General features: G+C 51.0%; 1 protein-coding gene across 1 annotated transcript; it reads right to left on the bottom strand.

Annotated features, from left to right (window-relative positions):
• Positions 1-4,630: 4,630 nt before the first annotated feature.
• Positions 4,631-7,632, bottom strand: Adrb1 (adrenoceptor beta 1). Its single transcript, XM_005352524.2, has one exon. The coding sequence runs from the start codon at positions 7,408-7,410 to the stop codon at positions 6,010-6,012; it is 1,401 nt and encodes a 466-aa protein (XP_005352581.1). The 5' UTR covers positions 7,411-7,632; the 3' UTR covers positions 4,631-6,009.
• Positions 7,633-11,185: the final 3,553 nt, after the last annotated feature.

Below are 11,185 nucleotides of genomic sequence, written 5' to 3'. Positions count from 1 at the left end.
CTCTGGCTTTCTTAGGGATGTCTATGGAGGGAGTTTTATCTCAGGATTGATCCCAGAATCATTTTAGTGCAATCATGCTTCACGGAAGAATGTTTTCCTAAAAACGTTACCTATAATGGCTTTTAAAAAAAAAACTCCCCACGCTGCCAAAAATGCAAGTGCTGCATCTATTAATGTTTACTATTTTTAAATGGATTTTTAACGAGGCTCTCAGTATTGCAGCTAAATTCCTGCAGTCAGAACAACAGATATTTGGAGTCAGCAGAAGTTCCTGTGGATTTGATGTTGTTTGTTAAATTTGGAACAAAAAGACACAATATCCCACGAGCTAAAAAATTTAAAAAAAAAAAATAAGACAAAGTCCTGTGGCTCTCGGCAGTTTTCATCTCCAGCCGCTATTCCAAGGAAAAGAACAACCTAGATAGTTACTGTTAGCTTTTACAACTCAACACCAAAGTGTGGCGTCGAGGGACTTTCCAAGTTGACTTGCTCTTCTCCAAGTACCCGTGGTTTCGGGATCATTAAACGCTTTTGCACCGTGAGTAACAAACAGGTTTTTAGTCCCGTGCTTGGGAAGCAGATTATTTTATTCAGTTGTGGTTTCTTTGGAATTTTAGGTGCAATTTTAAAAAGGAAGAACGATTTGTTTGGAAGTGTGGGGTATTACACACACACACACACACACACACACACACACACACACACACACACATATTCTGCCATTTTTAGCTGTTCTTTTCACTTAAAAAAAAAAAGCCCCATGGATTTTAGTGGGTGGAGTTGCTAGTTGCAAGGGGAAGGCAGTCAGCGAGGAAGGTAGGAGAGGTAAGCTGGGCAGAGAGAAGACTCCTTCCACCTGCACTTCTCGAAGGGAATCACCAGCAAACTCACCTAGCAGGCTTTGTGAAGAAAGAGCTCTGATTGGCAAGGAAGCCTGCTGACTTTCCCAAGGTCACTGGGCGCAGGAACCACAATTAGAGAAGGAGCCAGGGAGGCCCCACATGGGCCATTTGTTTGGGCAGGTTTTCTGTTCTTCCAAAGGTATCCCGATTCCCACAAATTAACAGATTTAGAGAAAAAACAACAGCTTCAGCTCATATCATAGAGCTGCATGCTGAGCAGCTGACGGCAGCAACAGACTGACGAGGCAGAATGGTTAAGAAGGCGACAGCGTCCGAAACACGGGCTGGAGGGTGGCTCGTGCCTCAATCCTGGACCCACAGGAGGGCTTGGTGGGAAAGGATAAACAATAACCTGAGGGTTATTTTTTTTTCTGGGAGTTGTCACTTCATTTTTGAGCAATACTAGAAGTCTTGGGAGGACATTGAAACACGACAGTAAACAGATTATAGGAAAATGTCGTGTCAGAAATAGAAGGTGATCTCGCTAGCTACTCTTAATGAACAGCTATGAGCAAGGGTATGTGTTGAAGAGGGGCAGAAGTTGTGCACGAAGAAGTGCAGGAAAATCAAAGTTTTAGGAAACTATTTGTGAGAAATGAAGAGAACTTGTGAACCACACGCTCTCGGAATTTCCAGCTCATTCGAGATGAAAGGAAGGACTCAGAAAAGGCCAGCAGAAGCGATGGTTCAGTGCAGGCTGTGATTTGTGCCCAGTGTCTGAGTGAAGGGGACGTTTAAAGGCAGCAACTTCCTGGGGTCGCTAGCATGCCTGCAAAGATACTGTTCTCATGGCCAGCCAGCCCATCATGGGCCCCTCTGGCTGCTGGCTATGTGCAGCCTGTCATTATAGCCTCTTAAATGTCCCAGGACCAAATCTGACAGAATGAGAGACTCCCTCTTTCCACTAAAAGGTAAAAGGACCATTGATGCAATAAATTAATCTATGAGGTATTTAATTATAATAATGATAATACCACCAGGATTATGCTTTAGGGCCTGGCCGGTAGACTAAATGACAGTAGGTTAAAGGTGAGTGTTCCCAGAGAAGGCTAGTCTCTGGGAAATGGACTGACGGAGCGTGCCTTAAAGTCACTACATAAGAGCAATGCTACTCAGGATACAGAGGTTTAAAATTAAGAGATTCAGAAGCAATATTCTAGATGAGAATTTAAAAAAAAAGGGGGAGAGTGTGAGTGACGGGGAAGAAGGAGAAATTAATTTAATTCCATTTGCTGATGTGGCTACAGGGAACTATTTTTAGGTATAATCCAAACACTGCATATCTTCTCCATTTTGATTAGTAGAAAATTGGCAGGGAGCCAAAAGAATTAGTGTTTCTCAGCCAGAAACGTACAAATAAAACTACATTATCTGCGCCAATGCATTTAATCTGAGCTACTCCTGAGTTTTATTTTCCCCCTGAGACCACAAGGTCCAGCTTTGTCAGAGACATGCAGAAGTCTTTGACAAGCAGCAACAGAAGTTCTAGACTAACGTTCCCCTAGAACATTCCCAAGAAGCTGTTGCCACAAACTTAACTCTCAAGGCTCCTCGGGCAGTTGGGGCACAGAGCTCCTGCCTGGCAACTTTAAATAATGCCAGAGGAAGTCAGCAATTCCACACAACGTGAAATTAAAATAAGTTGGGGAAATATGCTTAACAAGGAGAGGTTTCCCAATAGGCACTTAGAAGTTATTAATAATTTCAGTTCCGAGGAAAGCTCAGAAAAATAAACTCCACGGGCCAAGCTCAGGAGCGGCAAATTCATGAAGGGCCGTTTGACATAGCATCCCAGTGTCCACTGCTGCACTCGGGGGAGGGTCCAGGAAAATTCTGATCCCTCCATGACTCCAAAACTTGTCAGTGCTCAGACTCAATCCCAGTGTCGCAAACCACCAAAGCCTGACAGCATTTTAGTCCACTGCTGTGGGAGTAAGGTGCACGCCTCTGGCAATTTGACGCACACAGACACAGGTGAGGAGAGCCCCCGGCACACACACTGCCCTTCTGCCTTCTCTGCAATACAGTTTCAGCAGCTCACACGCAAGACTGGCCGGCATAACTTTTGAGACTGGCAAACCAGCTTCCGCCATTCCTGCTGCACATGGTTGTCTTCCTAAACAACAACCCAAGGTAGTTTTCACGCGTATTCAGAATCAGGGACGTGGTCTGTCTGTGAATCTCTGTAGCGCCTGGTTGGGGAACATAGAGGATCCTACAGCAACGCTTTCCTATTTCCTACAAGCAAACATGAACAGGTCCCTCATCAGACAGGGCTCCTCTGGTTCACGACAGAGACTGGGCACATCTGCCAGGTAAACTATACCATTTGTTCGTGGAGTTGAAAAGGCATTGGTGCCCTTCAGCCCTGAGGTCTGCAGGCCCGCACCCATCCTCTTTCACACTGAAAGCACGGCATCACCCAGACACTTCAGGGGTCTTCAGAGGACACACACTAAAGGCACCGTGCTTTTACGTTACAAACAATAACAACAACAAAAACCCTCCATCAGAATGTGTGTGCATACTTGGGGCGGGAACAGACTAGAACAAACTTTATGAAATTCCTAGGGAACTTACAGCACTTTTTTTTTTTAAATTCTGAATTGGATTTACATTTTCCAAAATAAGTTTAAGTATTATCTTTTTCAAAACTTTACCATCGTGGTTTCCTTCCCCTCCCTCGCTCCTTTCCTTCCTTCCTCTTTCTGCATTTCTCCCTTTCTTACTTTTTCTGAATAAAAATAAACGGGGTACGCTCTGAGGTGCCTTTGTTGGCTGCTGTTCATTCAGCCTTCCTTCCACAGGGGTCAGAAAGGGCAGCACCATTAGCCTTTCCAGACAACCGTCCCGAGCTTGCAGACATGCTGTTGTGGACCGGGTTGCTGCGTCCTGCCTCTGCCTGGAAGACACTGTCTGTTCGTCTCAGAGTGGAGCCTCAGCCAAAACCCTACACTTTCCATTGTGCTGGCATTACAGTCCAGTCGTGAAATGAAAAGCTTGTTTAAACGTATTAAATAAACAGATTTGGGGAACGCACAATTAATCTCAGGATGGAATTTTACTATACGCTCCTTGGGGACCGATTTTAATGAAAAGTACTCTATTCACTGGGTGCTATAACTCTGTTAGAAAGTGAAGGGAAAGTTCAGGAAGTTCGCTTTGCTTTTCCTGCCCACCCAGAACGTCAGCTTTAAAGGATCTAGGTACTTACTTATGGGAGAGATAATATTTACTTCAGAAGCTCTTTTATACATCTTTGCTTAACCATGAAAGTTTTTTTTTCCATTCTAGGCAGCCACTGGAGAAATCTGAACCCACGGTGATTTTCAATGGAGAAGCAACAATAAGCTGTGGCAGCTACTTGCCCAATTTTAATTACAAGTGGGCAACATTACAGAGATGGTCACTCCCTCCTGCCCGTGTTTCTGTGAGCTGTCACTGCTGAGTTACCTGGCCCCAACACTTTCTGTCTTTCTCCTTTGCAGAAGACACACAATGCCTTCTTCAGTCAAGTGCAGCAGATGGCCAGCGCCTCAGCTGTCTGGACCACCTGGAATCCCACTGGGAAAGTTCAGGGCTAATCTGGGGTTCTGGGGAGGTGGATGCCCTTTGCTCTAGAGCATTTTGCTTGTGACTGAGTCATGAGGAGGTATTAACGGGGCTGCCGGTCTGTCTTTCTTGTCATCACTGACCCCCTACAGACACACGGTACATAACCTTGATTGTGCTGCACTGGTGTTTATTGCACACGGACCAATTCCTCACACAGTAGCTAGTTGCACCAGAGTCTAAATACTTGGTCACACACACGAGAGGAAATAGAATATACACAGGAGTGCTAAATTTTACCAGCAGATTCATGTGGGCACTTGGACATTAAAAAATAATAATAAAAATATGTAAGATAATAATATTTATAATATGGATACAGTTACAGTACCATGATAAGAGTATAAAAAGTAACTTCCCAGTAAAGCATCAACTCAATAACGTAATAGACGAGAGAAATTGAGTTTGAGTTTTATTTTAGCCTTTTAAGATCTGCCCACCTCCCCGCCCCATTAAAAATATTTAATTTTTTGTGCAAGTTAACATCTTCTGTGGACTTTACAATGCCTAACACTGTGCAAAATGGCGTTTGCAACCACTGTTTTTTTTTTTTGTCGTCTTTGCTTTTAGCCACATGTGCAATAATCTCAACTGTTTCCTTTTTTTTTCTGTCCTATCGTCAGTTGACAGAGTCACATGTCACAGAGAGACTCAGCGCCTGGTCCTTCCAACTAATATTGATACATAAATAAGCTGTTTAATATAAACAAGTCTTTCTATCTTGCTGTGCAATATGCACAGAGTGAGGTAGAAAACACTCAGCAGGACCACCGAGGCGCGCAGAGGACAGGCTTTGCCCTCCAGGAGAAAGCAAGGTGAACCGTGTTCCACGAATAGCTTAACGTTTCTCAAAACCAGATTTGTCTGTTTCGCATCCATCTTTTCCCTTTGCTTTAACAACAGGAGACACCGGTACTCCGGAATTAATATGCAATTTCTTTAGAAAGCAAAAGGAAACACTTCCTGGCTAATTATCACCGCCCCCACCCCCACCTCAAACTGGAGCTGACTGCTTAGGCTCCTAGGTGTCGAGCCGGAAGGCCAGGTGGCAGACTTCAGTACTCCCTTCCCTTCCCCACCCAGTTTCCACTCGGGTCCTTGCAAAAATATGTCAAAACCCACCTGGAAAAAAATAAACAAAATAAAACAAAAAACAAAACCTAAAGGTGCATCACGAGTACACACAAAAGGCCGAACCACAGAGAGAAAGGAACCCAAGACAAATCAGAAAGCCACACTCTCCCAACTCCTCCCAAACTTTCCTTTTTGCGCAACGGTCGGTCCGGGGCTTTTTCTGTACGACTCGGACGATTCAGATAGATCTGTGGGCTTCGAGTTCACCTGCTTTCGGTCTTGAGTAAACAGAGGTCTCCTCTCTTCCCTGGGGAGCGGCTCTGTGGCGCCCCGGCGAGCTCTCTTCCTCTAGGGACGCAGAGCCTGGGTCCAGGCCGGGACTATGGAGACCGGCGTCCGTGCGCCCGGAGAGCCTGGCCCTCTACACCTTGGATTCGGAGGAGAAACCCCGGCGCCCCGGCTCGTCCAGGCTCGAATCGCTGTCCACAGTTGTCGCCCCGCCGTTGCAGCCAGCCCAGGGCTCCAGCAGGCGCGCGGGCGGTGTGGCCCCGGCATCGTCGTCGTCGTCGTCCGAGGGAGCTCCGGGAGACGGCGGCGGCCCAGCTCCCGCCAGGCAGCCCGAGGCGCGCGGCCGGTCCCCATGGGATGCGCGGCGTCTGCGGACGGCCCGGCGCGCGCAGCAGAGCAGGCGCTGGAAGGCCTTGCGGAAGTCGGGGCTGCGGCAGTAGATGATGGGGTTGAAGGCCGAGTTGGCGTAGCCCAGCCAGTTAAAGAAGACGAAGAGGCGATCGGGCACCAGGTCGCGGTGAAAGGCCTTCACCACGTTGGCCAGAAAGAAGGGCAGCCAGCAGAGCGTGAACACACCCATGATGATGCCCAGCGTCTTGAGCGCCTTCTGCTCGCGCAGGGCCACGAGGCGCGACGGCCGCCGCTTGCTGGAGCGCCCGTTGGCCAGAGAGTCTGCGGGGCGCGGTGGCCCTAGCGACGGCGAGGGAGCGGGTGAGGGAGGCCGGGTCGGGCCGCCGAGGAAGCGGCGCTCGCAACTGTCGATCTTCTTCACCTGCTTCTGGGCCTCGCGGAACACTCTCAGGTACACGAAGGCCATGATGCACAGGGGCACGTAGAAGGAGACGACGGATGAGGCGATGGCATAGGCCCGGTTGGTGACGAAATCGCAGCACTTGGGGTCGTTGTAGCAGCGGCGCGCCTCGTCGCTCTCGGCCCGCCACCAGTGCATGAGGATGGGAAGGAAGGACACTAGAGCCGAGATGGCCCACACTGTGCACACGAGGGCCCGCGCTCGCGCGCGCGTCAACAAACTCTGGTAGCGGAAAGGCGACGTGATGGCGAGGTAGCGGTCCAGGGCGATGACACACAGGGTCTCGATGCTGGCCGTCACACACAGCACGTCCACAGAAGTCCAGAGCTCGCAGAAGAAGGAGCCGTACTCCCAGCGGCCCCACACCACTATGGTGGCCCCGAAAGGCACCACCAGCAGTCCCATGACCAGGTCGGCGCTGGCCAATGACATGATGAAGAGGTTGGTGAGCGTCTGCAGCCGCGGGGTCTTGGCGATGGCCACGATCACCAGCACGTTGCCCACCACGATGAGCAACACGATGAGCGCCAGCAGTAGGCCCATGCCCGCAGTCCACTGCTGCGACAGCGGCGCTGAGCCCTCACTGGCGGGAGGCAGCAGCGAGGCGGGTGGCGACGCGAGCACGAGCAGCCGCGCCGCGGTGGCCGCGCCGTCGGGCAGCGGCGCGGCCGACGACAGGTTGCAGGGTTCGGAGGCGCCCAGGGCGAGCGCCCCCGCGCCCATGCCGAGCTGCGGAGGCCGGGGGCGGGGGGTGTGGCGGGGCTGGGCCGCGGCTGGGGAACACCCCAGGAGCCGGGGCTGCGGGGCCCACGCGGGGAGGTCGCGGCCAGGTCAGGGCAGCCGCGGCTCGGGGCCGGAGGCATGGACGCCGGGCACCTTCTCCGCCGGAGCCGAGCGCTGTCGCCGCCGCCGCCGCCGCCGCTGCTGCTGGAGCCGCTGCCGCTGCTGGAAGAGCCGCCGGGACCTCAGCATGTTTCTGAGCGCGCGGGGCCGACAGCTCAGGCACCCAACACCCACCCCACCCCGCTGCCACCCCCCTAGCCAGCCCCCGGGGCCGCGCGTCAAGCTCCAGCAGCCAATCGCGGCCAAGGCACGCCCCCGACAATGGTGCCCCCACCCCCCAACACCCGGCACCCCCTCCTACCCGCGTTTGAGCGACTCCAAAGATTCCGGGCGGACTGCGGAGCCAGCACCTCCCCGGCACCCACCGGCTGCGGCGAGCGTGCCCTTTCCTGCTCCGGCTTCCATCAGAGTCGGGTCTGCTGCGCCCACTGCGGCGTCCGCCGCCTCCTGCGTCCCCGCCCCCTCCAGGGGTCCCTGCTCGCTCCTGCACCCAGCTCTCCTTTTGCCTCAGGCGCTCCGCTCCGGCCCTAGCTCTTCTCCTCCCCTTCTGCGCCCCGCAGCTCCCGCGCTTCTCTACCTCCGGTGCCGAGTTCCCTGCAGCGAGAAGGGAATCTTGCTGGCATTCTGAGACGCCGCCGGAGTGCCTTGGACAGCCTGTCTGCTGGGGTTGGAGGAGTTTAGCGTGAGACTGGTTCTGCCATCAGGCAGCCTGGCCCTTCCCTGATCGAGAGGGGACCCGGCCAGCCTGACAGCTTGGGGGAGTGGGAAGTGGGTGTTAGTGGTTAGAGGAAACTTTCCAGCCAGGCGGGTTGCTGGAGCAGAGCGCGCATCTGTCAGAAAGGCTTCTCTAGCTGTTCTCGCGCAGAGCTGTCTTGTCACTCAAGTGCAGTCGATGGAGAAAGGAAGTGAAGGTTTGTGGATGTCACAGCCCACGCCAAGGACCAGTTGGACACACACACACACACACACACACACACCCGAACCCTAGCTAAGGAAAAGGACACCGCTACAGCGTGTTCAGAGGATAAAGGAGAAGTTTAGGGCAACATTAAGTCTAGAGTAGATGACACCACCACCATACCCCCCCACCCCGCGCGTAGAAGGAACACACCGAATGACGCTTCAGACTCTCTGGCTCTGGTATTAACACCTTAACACCTGTATTTGTGCTCTATCGCCCATACGGTTTTATAATCCGAGCTGAGTCAACACAAGGCACTATTCCTTTTGGTTGACGTCATGAACTGGGATTTCAGCTTTCTTGGTAGGGTAGCTCTTTTCTCCTTTGCCCAATTTCCCAGATTCTCGAAACTGTGGGATTAGCTTTGGAAAGACGAGGGAAGAACATATATATAAAGACCCAAGGTGATTAAAGCTGAAAGTATTGAAAGTTATATCTCATCCTTCCTTTCACATTGGCAGGCGAACCTGAAATGAGAGGTTAGCTTCTTTTCAGGGGAGAGAAGGTGAGGATGGACCTCAGGGCTGGGTCTTCTCTGATTTGCCGCTGGGGATACCCCTACCTCACGTCTTTAAAGAAGGAAAATCTGTAATGGAGTTCTTGAGGAGCAGTTTCCAGTCGTCTCCGAAGGGTGCATGCTATGTTATATAATGTTATGTAATACTCCGAGTCTTTCTTGCATTGGAATAAAAAGAATAGCACCTGGAAGGAACACCAACATGAGGTCGGGGTGGTGTTCCCACCTTGTGGAAGGATGCAACTGCAGCTGTCCAGAGCAGAGAGTGACAGCTGCACCACTTATAAGGTCAGACATATGGCTGTGCTTCAGGCTCAAGCTTGACTATCGAGAAGTGGGGACTGATTTGCTTATTCACCCCTGTCCTGGACTTATCAAGCGTGAGTTCTGCCAACATGGGAACATTGAGAATCTGGGGACAGGAGCTACACAGAGGGTGGAAGGAGTTGGTGCCCATCGTCACCCCAGCCTCTTCAAGCCAGGATCTCCCCTTTCTCAGGCTTTTAGGGGAAGCGTGGCTCAAGGGGAAGTCTGAAAACACAGCGTTTTGAAATGAGTTGACATCAAGGCTGACCAGGAAAGGGCCTCTGAGTGCTGGTGTGTAGGGAATGTGGAAAGACATAGTGTTATCGGGGTGCAGTGTGTCAACCTCGTGTCCCCAGGGCATGGCATTTCTGGGAGTGCTAAAGCCAGGAGGACTGAGTTGCAGGGGCCAGTAACGTGGTGTTATTTATATGCATAAACACGCAAGGCAGCAGGACCACGGTTCTGGGACCATTGACTTGCCTGGCACTTCCCCCATGATTATTTGGTGTTGCACCCAGCTTCCTTGTATTTCTGCACGATAAATACATCCACGTGCAAGTGTTCCCAGCCAGGAGGCTTCTCTAGCAGGGCCTGCAGCAGAAGGCTGCAAGCAGAGAGGAATCCCAGGTATTCTCAGGGACTTTCCTCCGCTGTCCTGGCAGGTGAGTTTGGAATAGTGTGGCTTCGGCTAGCATGTAGACCAAGGCTTAACCTTTTTTGTTTGTTGTTGGCACTTTTGTCCTGAGATAAGGCTATGAGAGTAAGAAGAAAAAATTCAACATAGAAGCTGACTTAGTTTGTTTTCTGTTGCTATGGCGGGGACACCTGAAACTGGGTAATGTACGAAGGGGTTTATTTTGGCTCAGAATTCTGAAGGCTGGGAGGTTCAAGTCCAGGCAGCTGCTTCTGGTGAGGGACCCATGCCCAGAGTGAAAAGTCCAAACAAAGGTCATCTTCAGCCCACTCTCAAGACAACTGTGTCCATCCTCTCACGCCCGACTACCGCTGACTGCTTCCACCCCCTCAAATCGACCGTGTTTAAACTTAACGTCAGCCTGCACCCGTGTGGGAGGTTTCAGGTCATAAGGTTTTCTACTCGCCACTCAGAGTGGATCAGTCTGTAGGACCCCATGGGTTTAACAGTGCTTCAGAAAACAATAGAAAGTCCTAGTGCTAATCAGAGGCCCCTTCCTCGGAGTCCCCACCAGGCAGCCTCCTTTCCTGTCTTGCTCCCTGCGCCCCACGGGAGTGTGGGCTCTCTGTCACTAATCCTCCTTATTCCATTTAATCTCACACTGCAGGGCTGAGCAGGTAGCTCAACTGTATGATATTTACCTATCAGGCGAAGGGCCTGGGTTTGGCGAAAGAAAAAGGGACGTAAGCATTGCCTAATTCAATGCACCAGCGCCATGAGCTGGATGTCACCATTCAGAACCTCATGGTCCCCTCAGGCCAGCTCCACTAGGCATGGTCTTTGACCATCGCTGTCTCAGCTGGAGAACTGTCTGTGCTCCCATCAGGTGAAGCCCTGCACCTTGCTTCTCCCTCCTCCTGTTGTCTTTTCTGCCTGTTGCGTCTGGAAATGATCTCAGGTCCGTCTACAGTAGCTCTTTCAGGTGGCTGTGACAGATTTTTTTCTTTTTTTTTTTTACAGCTTTTGACATCTCTTAAATCATTTTGCTCTCTGTGATTTCACCCCCTTTTCTAGGTCATGTGCTTATGGAAAGTCGGCGCTATCTTACCGTTTTTCACAGCTTCCATGCTCATTAATAATTACTTGGCATTAATTAATATTTAACTTGGATTCATAAATGTCATATTTAATTAAACTATTGTTTTGCATGAATGAGAAGTGGTTGAATATTTCAGAC

Source organism: Microtus ochrogaster, chromosome 8 (assembly GCF_000317375.1).
Source record: "Microtus ochrogaster isolate Prairie Vole_2 chromosome 8, MicOch1.0, whole genome shotgun sequence".
NCBI lineage: Eukaryota > Metazoa > Chordata > Mammalia > Rodentia > Cricetidae > Microtus > Microtus ochrogaster.
This window is presented reverse-complemented; position numbering and strand designations above follow the sequence as displayed.